Source organism: Phyllobates terribilis, unplaced genomic scaffold (genome assembly GCF_046119375.1).
Source record: "Phyllobates terribilis strain yellow unplaced genomic scaffold, ASM4611937v1 Scaffold_4__5_contigs__length_816908805, whole genome shotgun sequence".
Lineage (NCBI taxonomy): Eukaryota > Metazoa > Chordata > Amphibia > Anura > Dendrobatidae > Phyllobates > Phyllobates terribilis.
The window spans coordinates 107,630,149-107,644,897 of NW_027362764.1; the positions used below are offsets into that span (position 1 = coordinate 107,630,149).

The following is a 14,749-nucleotide window of genomic DNA, read 5'->3' on the forward strand; positions in this document are numbered from 1 at the left end:
TAATACAAATTCTAACAGTCTATTCAGTAGGACTATCAGCTGTGTATCCACCTGACTTCTGCACAACACAACTGATGGTCCCAACCCCATTTATAAGGCAAGAAATCCCACTTATTAAACCTGACAGGGACACCTGTGAAGTGAAACCATTTCTGGTGACTACCTCTTGAAGCTCTTCAAGAGAATGCCAAGAGTGTGCAAAGCAGTCATCAAAGCAAAAGGTGGCTACTTTGAAGAACCTAGAATATAAGACATATTTTCAGTTTTTCACACTTTTTTGTTAAGTATATAATTCCACATGTGTTAATTCATAGTTTTGATGCCTTCAGTGTGAATGTACAATTTTCATAGTCATGAAAATACAGAAAAATCTTTAAATGAGAAGGTGTGTCCAAACTTTTGGTTTGTACTGTACATCTTTTTAACATGTCACTCTCCGCAAGGAGAAACATTACCCCCTGGATAAAATTTACCCTGAAATTGGTGGATGTCTCTTTATAAAATGTTAGAGACTGACTTTAATCAGCCGTTATATTTTATTTTGGGGTAAATCACCAAATCTTAAGACAACTGCACCACTCATGTGACAGCGGGACATTGTAGTCTGACATGGACCTTGCTGATGCCTAATATTAGACGTCAGCTCAGTATCCTCTATACCATAGGTGGACCGGCATCAGCTCGCCACCTCCACCCTGCCACCCTGCAGGGGTTAGTCGCAGAGACCCAGCGAAGTTCTACATAGAGCGTCTGGTCTCCGATTCTTTATTTTGAGTTTTACACACGCAGATGGAAATTGTACTGTTCCTGAGTCAAACTAAATACTGTAATGAGACCATGATAAAGGTGCTATCTGATTATAGGGAGTTTCATACAGTAATCTCCATAGTGAAAATATGAGTCATAGTCTCCATAAATTACATTTGGCAATTCTATTCCTGGAAAAAGAAAGAAGGAAGCCCAAACAATAGGTAAACAAGCACGAGGGCCGCCTGTTCATCAGCACATGGGATTCAGTACAATAAAACCTTTTCATTCTTTTTTTTTTATTTATTGTGCACCCCACACATTTGGAAATTTTTCACCAACTCTGGGGGCAACAGGGCGGAATCATCGGGAGAGGGAATGTCTTTGTGATATAAATAGTGATACTGGGTGTCAGTTACTATAATATTAGGACTTTATTTTTACTACACAGGAAAACTTGAAGGGGTGTTGCCATCTCCAAGATCCTATCCCAATATGTAGTAGATGTAATAAAAATAATATTAGCAAGTACCTTCAATTAGAATGTAGTGTAGTTCTTCTGATTCGCTATGTCGCTTACCCCATGTGCAGGGCATTGCAGTAGCTTAGGTATCTCTGGTTACGACCACTCATATAGTGACAGTCTGTTAAAATGTAAAGTGCTGCAGAATATGTTGGCGCTATAGAAATAAAAATTATTATTAGCTGTTAGTTGTTGTAACCATGGATATCTAAGCTACTGCAATGCCCTGCACATGGGGTAAGTCTCAGAGCGAATCAGAAGAACTATACTACATTTCTAATCGGAGGTATTTGCTAATATTAATATTATTACACCTACTACATATTGAGATAGGATCTTGGAGATGGGATTACCACTTTAAGTTCATTTTACTGTAAATTATTTAAAGCCATATGAATACCAGCATGGTTCCAGTATCAAATAAAAAAAAATAAAGAATCCACGGATCAAAGATTTTAAGATCTTAGAGCGGTATGATGCATTAAATCATTGTATAATGACGTTATGCAAACCTCTACATACTTTGTGATTCATCTGTCCTGAAAATGTTCTGCTTACACTGGTGCATGACTTGTCATGGTGTATCAGGACTCTTTTTGTAAGAGTGTGACACAGGTACTTTAGATTCAGTGACACAGAAACGCAGAGCAGCCAGTACAGGGTTGATAAATGGGGGGGGGGGGGATTTATTGTAACAGGGTCAATCTGCACACAGGAAGTAACAGTGGAAATATGGGGACAACAAGGGAAGTAGCAGGTAACAGGCTATAACCGACAATCCACAGTTTGGCTAGATGTAGCAAAGTCTAAACAGTTGTAATCGGCAGTTTTACACTTAGCTGACTCTTGTTCCCCACAAGGCCATTGCCGGCTGATGCCGGTGTTGTTTTCTTCTGGCTTCCCCAACTAAACAATGCTCCGTGTTCTGGTGGCAGCGGGCGGTCTCCTGTTTGACCCGCTGAACTCCTAGTTCATAACACTGCACCTCACTTGCTCGGCTCCACGAACCCTGCGTCTCTTCTCCCTCTAGTCGGGCTTGACTCCAACTGTCAACTCCCTGCTTTCCCGCGCAAAACTCCTTTTTCTCCCTCTTCCTAGACATGCCTCCAGCTCCCCGGTCACCTGACCCCTGAGCTCTGTCTCTGGACACGCCCCCAGCTTCCCAGTCACCTGACTCCTGTGCTCATAGTCTGTCTCCCCCCTGCAACCAGAGGCACGGCCACGGCAGTTCCGGATACCTTGTTCTGAAAGTACTTACACCCCGGTCTTCCCCCTTACATGAGCAAGGCATGGGTCACACTTTGGATCCACGGTGCTTTATTTTTTTTTGCCTTCATTTTCTAAATTTGCAGCAAAGTCGCCGAGTTTGGTATTGCAATGACTTTGGAAAAATTGGGGTTAAAAAAAGCATCACAGAAATTGAAGAATTAAGCAAATTTTGCAATAAGTCTTGATATAAAGATTTTTTGCATGCAGCTTTTTTGCAGTTCTATGTGTCTCTATGGTAACATATAAGAAGTACCATACCTAAAAAATTTTTTTAATGAAATGTTAAAAAATAAAGTAGAATTAGTCTCTTTATCCATTCTTCTTGGCTTTGTGCATTTCTCACAGGCCGACTGATGACAGCAACCAGCCTCCAGGAAGGGGGGTATTGTCCATGCAGGGACTCACCCATGGGGTCATTAGAGTGGACTCAGAAGAAAAACTATCTGTACTCACCGTGCAAGATGTTGGGACAGTGATGCCTGGTGGTGAGTATAATTTTAGTAGACATTTCCTCTTAATGTTACCTAGTGCTGATAGTAGTTGTCTGGGTATCTAAGAGCTTATATTGATGATGCACCTTTAGGGTAGGAGTCGGACACGTGGCACCCCCATTAATTCAGGCTGTTCTCCCATGGACCACGCCACTGACTTGGAGCAACTTACCACCTGTTGTCAAAATATCCAAAAGAAATGTATCCATGGCTCAAGAGCAAAGGGTTAATCGTTTATTGTAACATTAAAGTATGCTAAAAATATGCAACATTTTGGCCACAATGTCAAGCCAAGTATAGAAAAATAACATCAAGAACCTCGCACCCCCACGATCAGCTGATATTGGCTTCAGCGGGACTTTGCCGGAGCTGATGTGCGGTTCTATATGCCGGGTGTACGGGTGTCACATTCCCCCCAATGATCTGATACTGATGACCTATCCATAAGAAGCCGGCACAGAAGTGAAGACTGCCTGCCATGGAGGACCGGACTGGATGCCACAGCAGGGTAGCACGAATCGCAATGCTCATCTTGCCTAAATGTTTTATTTCTGACATTTCATGAAAAAAGTAGTAAACTGTCTTATTATGCGTTCATAACCCAAGGAACACTGGATGGTCATCTTACGAACATGCTGTTCTTCTTATGGAGAAGGTACATTTCCAGAGTTTTCAATGATGATTCCTTCTGGTCATCTAAGGCCAGAGACTGGGTGCGCCAAAGGGATAAAATCTACAGCTGAGCTAACCACATTGTTTGAGGCAGTTTCTCGAAAAAAAAGGAAAAGTGGAAGATGTGAAGGATGCCTTTACACAAGATTGCTTGCAGCTGCTCTCCGCTCCGCACTCATTTGCTGCCAGCGGGAGGACAACATCTCCTTTAGTTTTTCCTTTTGTAAATCTGAAATAACAAAACCAGAATTGTTTACCTCATTTGCTTGTAATGATTCTTGACATATGAGACGTACAATTAAATAAACATGGCGCGCTTGTATATCGTACTATGTATATGTACTTATCTGTGTAAACACATACTAAATGGTGTGCCTAAGAACAAACACAATAGATACATGAGGGCAACGTGCCTGAACTAATAGCAGGACCACTTAAACTCAGAAATATTTCTGGATTTAGTAGAAGTTGGTCTTTCACTTACATCTAGTTTTATAGCCGAAAATCTCCTACACACAGAGTCAGCCTTTCTGCTGGACCATCTACCGTGCATGGTGTCCCCCTGACTGTCTCCTACCGATTAAAAAAGGTTCAAGAATGCTGAATTACAGCATTTGATTGAAAAATATTACAATTTGAGAGACCTCAGTGGTTGATTCCTCAGTCCTCAGTGATAAATACCATTCTAGCGACTAATAGAATGGTATTTAACAGGGAGAAATGCAAGATTCTACATCTGGGCAAGAAAAACAAAAATGACATCTACAGAATGGGAGGAATAGAACTAAGCAACAGCACAAATAACACTTGGGTATACTAGTAGATCACAGACTGCACATGAGTCAACAGTGTGATGCAGCAGCAAAAAAGGCAAACACCGTTCTGGGATGTATTAAGAGAAGCATAGAGTCTAAATCACATGAAGTAATTATCTCCCTATACTCCTCCTTAGTCAGACCTCATCTGGAATACTGTGTCCACTTCTGGGCACTACACTTTAAAAAAGACATATGAAAAGCTGCAGCAAGTTCAGAGAAGAGCTTTCAGGATGATGAGCGGATTGCAAACTATGTCCTACGAGGAACGGTTAAAGGATCTGGGAATGTTTAGCTTGTAAAAGAGAAGGCTGAGAGGAGACTTAATAGCTGTCTATAAATATCTGAAGGACTGTCACAGTGTAGAGAGATCATCCTTATTCTCATTTACACATGGAAACACGAGAAGCAATGGAAAGAAACTGAAAGGGAGAAGATTCAGATTAGATTTTAGAAAACTTTTTGACAGGGTGATCAATGAGTGGAACAGGCGGCCACGAGAGGTCGTGAGTTCTCTTTCAATGGACGTCTTAAAACAGAGGCTGGACAGATATCTGTCTGAGATGGTTTAATGAATGCTGCATTGAGCAGGGGGTTGGACCAGGTGACCCTGGAGGTCCCCTCCAACTCTAACATTCTATAATTCTATGATACCTTTTAATGGCTAACTGAAAAGATGGTAAAAAATAGCAAGCTTTCAAAACTACTCAGGTCTCTTCATCAGGTATAATGCCGTATGAAGAGACCCAAGTAGCCTCGAAAGCTTTCTATTTGTTACCATTTTTTCAGTTAGCCATTAAAAGGTATCAACCACTGAGGACTCTCAGATTTTAATATTTTTCTATCTGCTGGCTAACACGGTACAAATATTTTTATTGCATCAACATTTGATTGGAAGCTGATCTGCAGTACCCGACAACGGCCACTACACATTGTGCAGAGTTATGCTGTCCAGCTCCATAACTGTGTAAGTCCGGCAACTGCAGGAGCAGAGAACAGCTGCTTAGTGGGAGTACCAGGTGTTCGACCCTCATAGATTTGACATTCTGTCCTAAGGATAGGTAATCAATATCATAGTGGTGAAACAAGTCTTTAGACTTTTACATATTGCCCATTAAAAGCCATGTAGATGGGGTGTACAGACTTTCTGTTGCGCTTGTACAAGGCTTTTTGGGTTTTCTGTGTACGGCTAAGCTCACATGTCTAATTGGGAGTTATGTTTGTCCGTTCATGCCCAAAATGAACTTCTGCTTGCTGAGCATATTTCCCAGAGGAGCATTGTGGCTTAAAAGTCTCCTTACCTTGACATGCTTAACATGTCACTCTCCGCAAGGAGAAATGTTACCCCTTTGATCCCGGTCAGATGCCTCTCACCCAGCCAAACCAGATCTCACACTTTGCATTGACAAGGGGCAGTACCCCGAAAGACAATGTCTGCAAATTGAGATTCTTTTTTTGGCTTTTATCCTAAGTCATGTGACAAGGCTTGTTAGAGAGTCGATATTGACTTTTAGGATTGCTACTTCTAATAGGTGGCACTGGAGTTCTAGTTCTTTTCTTCTCTGAAGAGACAATTTGCATACTTCCATTTTAAGAAATGACAAAAAATGGGCACCAGAAGGACCCCCTAATAATCAGAGGAACCACTCTGCTCCCATTTACATCAGTCAGCATTTTATGCTTCCAATCAGACATGTGAACAAAGCCATAGACAGGGAGGCTCTTTGTAGTCTTGTAGTCTCTTACCTCTTTTGTCAAGAGACTTAATTAGGGGCCCCTCTATATTAACTCAGAATTTTGGATATAATATGACTATTATGAACAGGAAAACACATTTAAAGAAAAGCAATTGTGCATTTGCTATAAGAGTAGTTTTATGGTAACAGTCCATTCCCTCTATTTCAGCTATTATGTGTTCGGTGAAACCTGATGGGATTCCACAGCTATGTCGGACGGATGAGATAGGAGAGCTGTGTGTGTGCGCTCTCGCTACAGGCACGTCCTATTATGGTCTGTCGGGTATGACCAAGAACACCTTTGAGGTTCGTGGTATCTTATAATATAACGGATTGACGTCACTTTTGCAGTCACGTATTTCCATATTCTGAATTACAGTTGACCTTTATTAGACATCTTGTTTCTGTGGATAGAACTTTCTTGAGATCATCATCGTTGGATGACGTCTTCTCATCATTTTGTGTAGAAGAAAATGGAAACTCTGAATTCTTTTCACCACTTCATTTTACAATAAAATGACCACAGATGATTTGAGGCCGGGATTAAATGTGTCGACATTTAGATAATTTGTGAATCAATTGTGCAACCAGTAATGCTTTAATCTAATGTTCAAGGGAATCTGTGCCACCAAACTGACAGTAAAAATTAAGCACACAGCTTGTAGGGGATATAGTCCTTTTAAAAATTGCACTTTTTGTGGTGTAATCGCTGTCTCCATTCTACAGAAACTGAAGTTTAATCAATTATGCTAATCAGGATGCTCAGAGCACCCTGGGTGTGACCAAGAGGTTCAGTGCACCATTCCACTGATTGGTTTTCCATGCCCCCCGCCTTCGTCACTGATGATTAAAGCACTGTGTACTTGGAGCCAGCATTGTCTGCAGAGACCTCAAACAAGCCAGTGCTGTCAATCGCCAGTGATGGAGGTGGTAACATGCAAAACTAGTGGGCGGAGTAGTGCTGTGGACATCTTGGCCACACCTAGGGTGCACTGAGCACCCTAACTAGCAGATTTGATTAAACTTAATTTTTTTGCAGAATGGAGGCAGTGATTAGGACACTAAAGGTGCGATTTTTATAGGGACTATATCCTCTACAAGGCCATGAGCTAAACTTACATGCTCAGTTTGGGATGACAGACTTCTTTTAAAGATATTGATCATAATAGCCCACTTTTATCTTTTGGCATTCCTTGTCAGATAAAAAGAGACAACTAAATCTCAGATGTCTTTGTATAAAGTGCTGCATATACTTTACTGAAAAAAAAGGATATTCCAACCAGAATAATAAGATAGAATCATAACTAGAAGTGCCAAAGACTAAAGGTTTTACAGGCCTACAGGACTGGGGTTCGCTCACACTGGTATATTATACGGAGGAGTGCAATTTGAGAAAATCTCGCACTGTTCTCTGACCAGTGTTATTCAATGAGGCAGAGCAGGACTGTGAATCTTTGAAGTAAACGTTTTTTTTAAATAGATTGGTCTAAATACCTGTTTTTATTTCATACTGCGCTTGATTTCTTCTATCTATTACATAATTCGAAATCCCTGGCTTTCATTCAAACAGCTATACATTTCCTCTTGGGGAAGCTTAAGAAAGACGGACAATTGTCTTCTGCACAGGCAGATCTATCCTTGTTTTTCAGTGAGTGCAGAGATTGTGAGCAGACAGTGCAATAGCCAGGTATACAGAAAAGAAGGATGGTGAAGTGGGGAAAAATGCATTTTTTCCTTTCATGAGATACAGTACATGACAGAGTTAATTATCTTTGAGTCATGAAAAAAATGTTATTTAGATATATATAAATCTATATATATATGTACAGTGAAGGGAATAAGTATTTGATCCCTTGCTGTTTTTGTAAGTTTTCCCACTGACAAAGACATGAACAGTCTATAATTTAAGGGTAGGTTAATTTTAACATTGAGAGATAGAATATCCCCCCAAAAAATCAAGAAAATCACATTGTATAAATTAGATAAATTTATTTGCATTTTGCAGTGAGAAATAAGTATTTGATTCCTCTGGCAAACAACACTTAATAATTGGTGGCAAAACCCTTGTTGGCAAGCACAGCAGTCAGACTTTTTTTGTAGTTGATGATGAGGGTTGCGCACATGTCAGGAGGAATTTTGGTCCACTCCTCTTTGCAGATCATCTCTAAATCATTCAGATTTTGAGTGTGTTGCTTGGCAGCTCAGAGCTTCAACTCCCTCCATAAGTTTTCTATGGGATTAAGGTCTGGAGACTGCCTAGGCCACTCCATGACCTTACTGTTCTTCTTTGTGAGCCACTCCTTTGTTGCCTTGGTTGTATGTTTTGGGTCATTGTCTTGCTGGAAGACCCAGGCACGACCCATCTTCAATGCTCTTACTGAGGGAAGGAAGTTGTTGGCCAAAATCTCACAATACATGACCCCATCCATCTTCCCTTCAGTACGGTGCAGTTGTCATGTCCCCTTTGCAGAAAAGCACCTCCAAAGTATAATGTTTCCCCCACCATGCTTCACTGTTGGTACGATGTTCTTAGGGTTATACTCATCCTTCTTCTTCCTCCAAACACAGCGAGTGGAGTTAATGCCAAAGAGCTCATTTTTTGTCTCATCTGACCACAGCACCTTCTCCCAGTAACTCACAGAATCATCCAAGTGTTCATTGGCAAACTTCAGACTGGCCTGCACATGTGCCTTCTTGAGCAGGGGGACATTGCGGGCACTGCAGGATTTTAAACCTTTAAGGCGTAATGTGTTACCAATGGGTTTCTTGGTGACTGTGGTCCCAGCTGCCTTCAGATCATTAACAAGTTCCCCCCGTTTAGTTTTAGGTTGATCTCTCACCTTCATCATGAGCAAGGATACCCCACGAGGTGAGATTTTGCATGGTCCTCAGATCGATGTCGATTGACAGTCATTTTGTATTTCTTCCATTTTCTTACTATTGCACCAGCAGTTGTCTCCTTCTCACCCAGCGTCTTACTTATGGTTTTGTAGCCCATTCCAGCTTTGTGCGGGTCTATGATCTTGTCCCTGACATCCTTAGAAAGCTCTTTGGTCTTGCCCATGTTGTAGAGGTTAGAGTCTGACTGATTAATTGAGTCTGTGGACAGGAGTCTTTTATACAGGTGACTATGTAAGATAGCTGTCTTTAATGCAGGTAACAAGTTGATTAGGAGCGTCTAACTGGTCTGTAGGAGCCAGAACTCATAATGGTTTGTAGGGGATCAAATACTTATTTCTCACTGCAAAATGCAAAAAAATTATCTAATTTATACAATGTAATTTTCTTGATTTTTTGGGGGATATCCTATCTCTCAATGTTAAAATTAACCTACCCTTAAAATTATAGACTGTTCATGTCTTTGTCAGTGGGCAAACTTACAAAAACAGCAAGGGATCAAATAATTATTTCCTTCACTGTATACGATACCGTGTGTATATGTGTGTGTATGTATATATATATATATATATATATATATATGTACAGTACAGACCAAAAGTTTGGACACACCTTCTCATTTAAAGATTTTTCTGTATTTTCATGACTATGAAAATTGTACATTCACACTGAAGGCATCAAAACTGTGAATTAACACGTGGAATTATATACTTAACAAAAAAGTGTGAAACAGAAAATATGTCTTATATTCTAGGTTCTTCAAAGTGGCCACCTTTTGCTTTGATGACTGCTTTGCACACTCTTGGCATTCTCTTGATGAGCTTCAAGAGGTAGTCACCGGAAATGGTTTTCACTTCACAGGTGTGCCCTGTCAGGTTTAATAAGTGGGATTACTTGCCTTATAAATGGGGTTGGGACCATCAGTTGTGTTGTGCAGAAGTCAGGTTTATACACAGCTGATATCCTACTGAATAGACTGTTAGAAGTTGTATTATGGCAAGAAAAAAGCAGCTAAGTAAAGAAAAACGAGTGGCCATCATTAGTTTAAGAAATGAAGGTCAAGTCAGTCCGAAAAAATGGGAAAACTTTGAAAGTGTCCCCAAGTGCAGTTGCAAAAACCATCAAGCGCTACAAAGAAACTGGCTCACATGAGGACCGCCCCAGGAAAGGAAGACCAAGAGTCAACTCTGCTTCTGAGGATAAGTTTATCCGAGTCACCAGCCTCAGAAATCTCAGTTTAACAGCAGCTCAGATTAGAGACCAGGTCAATGCCACACACAGTTCTAGCAGCAGACACATCTCTTCAACAACTGTTAAGAGGAGACTTTGTGCAGCAGGCCTTCATGGTAAAATAGCTGCTGGGAAACCACTGCTAAGGACAGGCAACAAGCAGAAGCGACTTGTTTGGGCTAAAGAACACAAGGAATGGACATTAGACCTGTGGAAATCTGTGCTTTGGTCTGATGAGTCCAAATTTGAGATCTTTGGTTCCAACCACCGTTTCTTTGTGCGACGCAGAAAAGGTGAACAGATGGACTCTACATGCCTGGTTCCCACCGTGAAGCATGGAGGAGGAGGTGTGATGGTGTGGGGGTGCTTTGCTGGTGACACTGTTGGGGATTTATTCAAAATTGAAGGCATACTGAACCAGCATGGCTACCACAGCATCTTGCAGCGGCATGCTATTCCATCCGGTTTGCGTTTAGTTGGACCATCATTTATTTTTTAACAGGACAATGACCCCAAACACACCTCCAGGCTGTGTAAAGGCTATTTGACCAAGAAGGAGAGTGATGGGGTGCTACGCCAGATGACCTGGCCTCCACAGTCACCAGACCTAAACCCAATCGAGATGGTTTGGGGTGAGCTGGACCGCAGAGTGAAGGCAAAAGGGCCAACAAGTGCTAAGCATCTCTGGGAACTCCTTCAAGATTGTTGGAAGACCATTTCCGGTGACTACCTCTTTGAACACACCTCATGTAAAGATATTTCTGTATTTTCATGACTATGAAAATTGTACATTCACACTGAAGGCATCAAAACTATGAATTCACACATGTGGAATTATATACTTAACAAAAAAGTGTGAAGCAACTTAAAATATTTCTTATATTCTAGGTTCTTCAAAGTAGCCATCTTTTGCTTTAATGACTGCTTTGCACACTCTTGGCATTCTCTTGATGAGCTTCAAGAGATAGTGACCAGAAATGGTCTTCCAACAATCTTGAAGGAGTTCCCAGAGATGCTTAGCACTTGTTGGCCCTTTTGCCTTCACTCTGCGGTCCATATTTTCATTGGTTTCACACTTTTTTGTTAAGTAAATAATTCCACATGTGTTAATTCATAGTTTAAAGGCTATGTGCCCACGATGCAGAAATGAAGCAGAAAATTTCAGCAGCATTTCTGCATCTCCCTGGCAGAAAAAACGCATGCAGATTGTGCATGCGTTTTTCCTGCAGAATACATGCGGATCCACATGCGGATTCACATGCGTTTCCGCATGCAGATTGACAAGCGCTTTCCAGGCGATAGCATCACTTGGAAAGTGCTTGACAACTAGGTCACACTGTATAAATCTATGCAAACAGCATGGATTTATACAGTGTGAACCATAAAAATAAAATAAAATAAAGCTATACTCACCCCCGATGCACATGACTGTGACGTCACCGAAGGTCCTTCAGCGATGCCGGCATGCAGAGAAGCCTTCGGAAAGGTGAGTATAAACTTTATTTATTATTTTATTCTTTTTTTTTACAGGTACAATGGTACCCAGGTCTGGATGAGAGTCTCCTCTCCTCTAGACCTGGGTACCATCCGCACATAGAGACGCATAGAATTCGCTTGTAGAAATGTACAGACACGGATTCTATGCGTCTCAATGCAAGTCAATGGCGGCCATTCCGCTGCGCTTCCGCAAAATTAAATGACATGCTGCGGATTTATGAGCGCTGCAGAAACGCTGCGGAAAAATCCGCAGCATGTGCATAGAACATGCGGAATCCCCTTGGGGACCATGGGTGCGGATTACCTAGCGTTTCACAAGCGTTTACGCTGCGGAAATTCCGCAGCATAAATGCTTGAAAAACTCTACGTGGGCACCCAGCCTGATGCCTTCAGTGTGAATGTACAATTTTCAAAGCCATGAAAATACAGAAAAATCTTTAAATGAGAAGGTGTGTCCAAACTTTTGGTCTGTACTGTATATATACTCCAAGAGGTCATATAGATGAGGAAGGGCTCTGCATCACCATCTGCTGGAGGGGATGGTACTGAATGTGTGCCCTCTGACCTCCTACAGAATCTGCATGCTGTTACTGTACTTGGGTCCAGGTTTTTCGTGTACATCTCTTCCTTGTCAGATCTCTAACATTTGGACAAGACATAAGATCTGCACGTTCCAGTGTTCTCCCCTCTGTTTATCTGTAATCTCTTCTATTGGAAATAATGTTGTGCTGCTCGCAGTAAGTTGCACAGTGAAGGTCGTATCATGTCTGTTGAGCAGGAGACTGCTGTCAGCATGCTGAGCGCTCTCCGTTAAAGGCGTTTGTCTGTAGTGAATGTTAATAATTGAATAGAGTGTTCTTGCTTTGCACTTGGAAGACAAAACCTGTGATAATTTGCAAACTCTGTGCGGTATTTCAATTTTAATGCTTTGCTGCAAAGTATTGCAGCCTAATGTGAATTCTAATGCCGTGGACACAAGTAAAAACAATAAAGAATAGAATAAACTAATGTGTCCTCGGGGCATAGTAATCCAGATAGCCCGCATTTTTAATATACACTGCAGCCATTATAAATGGCTGCATGCAGGTAGAACATACAGAAGTGTCTACTTTTCTTGAATTGCGTTAAGTTATACAGTTCCATACAATTCTGTGCTCTCCAGGGATAAAAAGCATAAAAACTGTAAAATATATATTTTTTGAACATGGGAGCCAGTGTATGACACACAGCCCTGCTCTCCTCACTGATCTATACATTCTGTGTACACAACAGCAGAGCTATGTTTCATACAAACACCTCACCTCAGTCAGTGGGGGGGGGGGGAGTAGAGCAGAGCTATGTGTCATTGCAAATACCTCACCTCAGTCAGGTGTGTGGAGGGGAGTAGAGCAGAGCTATGTGTCATTGCAAACACCTCATCTCAGTCAGTGGGGGGGAGGTGAGTAGAGCAGAGCTATGTGTCATTGCAAACACCTCACCTCTATCAGTGGGGGGAGGGGAGAGAAGCAAAGCTGTGTGTCATTACAAACACCTCTTGCAGCTTTCATCTTAGGACACTCAGGGGATTTGTACACATGTGATATATTTCTCATTTATTCTTAGGCTATGTTCACATGTCCGGTAATTATAGATTAGAACGGATCCAGCAGCAATCCGTTTGCAAAAAAGTTGTGCAAATCCAACTTTTTTGTCCGTTTTTAAAAAACTGATTTTAGCTTGTTACTTTTTTTTTTTTTAACATTGAAGTCTGTGGAAAACTGATTTGTTAAATAGCCACCCGTTTTTCTTTCATATGAAAAGGATGCGTTTTTTACTCACTGGATTCGTTACAAATGGAAGAAAACTGATGACTATTTAACAGACATGTTTTCCATAGGCTTCAATGTTAAAAAAAAAAAAATGGATCCAGCTGAAATCCGTTTTTTAAAAACGGACAAAAAAGTTGTGTCTGCACAACTTTTTTGCCAATGGATTGCTGCTGGATCCGTTCTAGTGGATGATTACTGGGCATGTGAACATAGCCTAAGAATAAATGAGACATATATCACATGTGTACAAACAGTGTCAGACTGGGGTGCCAAGGGCCCCACTTTTCAACTACATGCAAATGTGACAATATCCTCAATCACAAATTTATAGAACAATGAACTGGGTAGATTGTTAAATGAATAAGATGCTGCCTTTGTCTGTACATCGTGATTCAAGTATACAGTGCCAAGTACTGCTCATATAAGAGGGTGGTGGCCCACCGGAGGATTCTCCTGTTCTCCTGTGGGCCAGTGTATAAATCATATAGAGGGATTTCCCACTGGGTAAGTTATAAGATTGTGGTTGGTTTCTTATCTTATCATACTGTTTATTTTTAGGTTTTCCCAATGACAAGCTCAGGAGCACCAATAAGTGAATATCCATTCATAAGGACTGGCCTTCTCGGATTTATTGGACCAGCTGGGCTGGTCTTTGTTGTGGGAAAGATGGATGGCCTGATGGTTGTGAGTGGACGGAGACACAATGCTGATGACATAGTAGCAACGGCACTAGCAGTGGAACCAATGAAATTTGTCTACAGAGGAAGGTTTGTAAAAATGATCTGACAGTACTATCTCTAGATATTTAAGGAGGTTTACCAGCCCTATTATTTTATTTTTTGGCTACGGCCCAAGGATGCTATAAACATATGTAACAGCAGCTACTCATCTACCGATTCCCCCGACGCTCCTCTGCCCTGCTGGCCAGGTCCTCTTCCAGTCTCCTCTCCTACTCATCTGGGATTGTCAGTGCATTAATGCTGCAGGCAGTGGTCACCCTTGGGCCAGGGATTGGCTGCAGCAGTCACCTGCCAACAATACCAGAGGCGAAGGAGAGGATCCC

At 41.4% G+C, this 14,749-nt stretch overlaps 1 protein-coding gene across 10 annotated transcripts in view; it reads left to right on the top strand.

The window, feature by feature from the left end:
- The window catches only part of DIP2C (disco interacting protein 2 homolog C), a 542,404-nt gene that overhangs the window by 412,050 nt on the left and 115,605 nt on the right, over positions 1–14,749 (top strand). For all 10 annotated transcript variants that reach the window (XM_073677658.1, XM_073677663.1, XM_073677660.1 and 7 more), the window contains 3 exons: positions 2,885–3,024; positions 6,423–6,559; positions 14,245–14,453. In XM_073677658.1, coding sequence (XP_073533759.1) covers positions 2,885–3,024; positions 6,423–6,559; positions 14,245–14,453 — 486 coding nt within the window. The remainder of the gene's footprint in view (positions 1–2,884; positions 3,025–6,422; positions 6,560–14,244; positions 14,454–14,749) is intronic.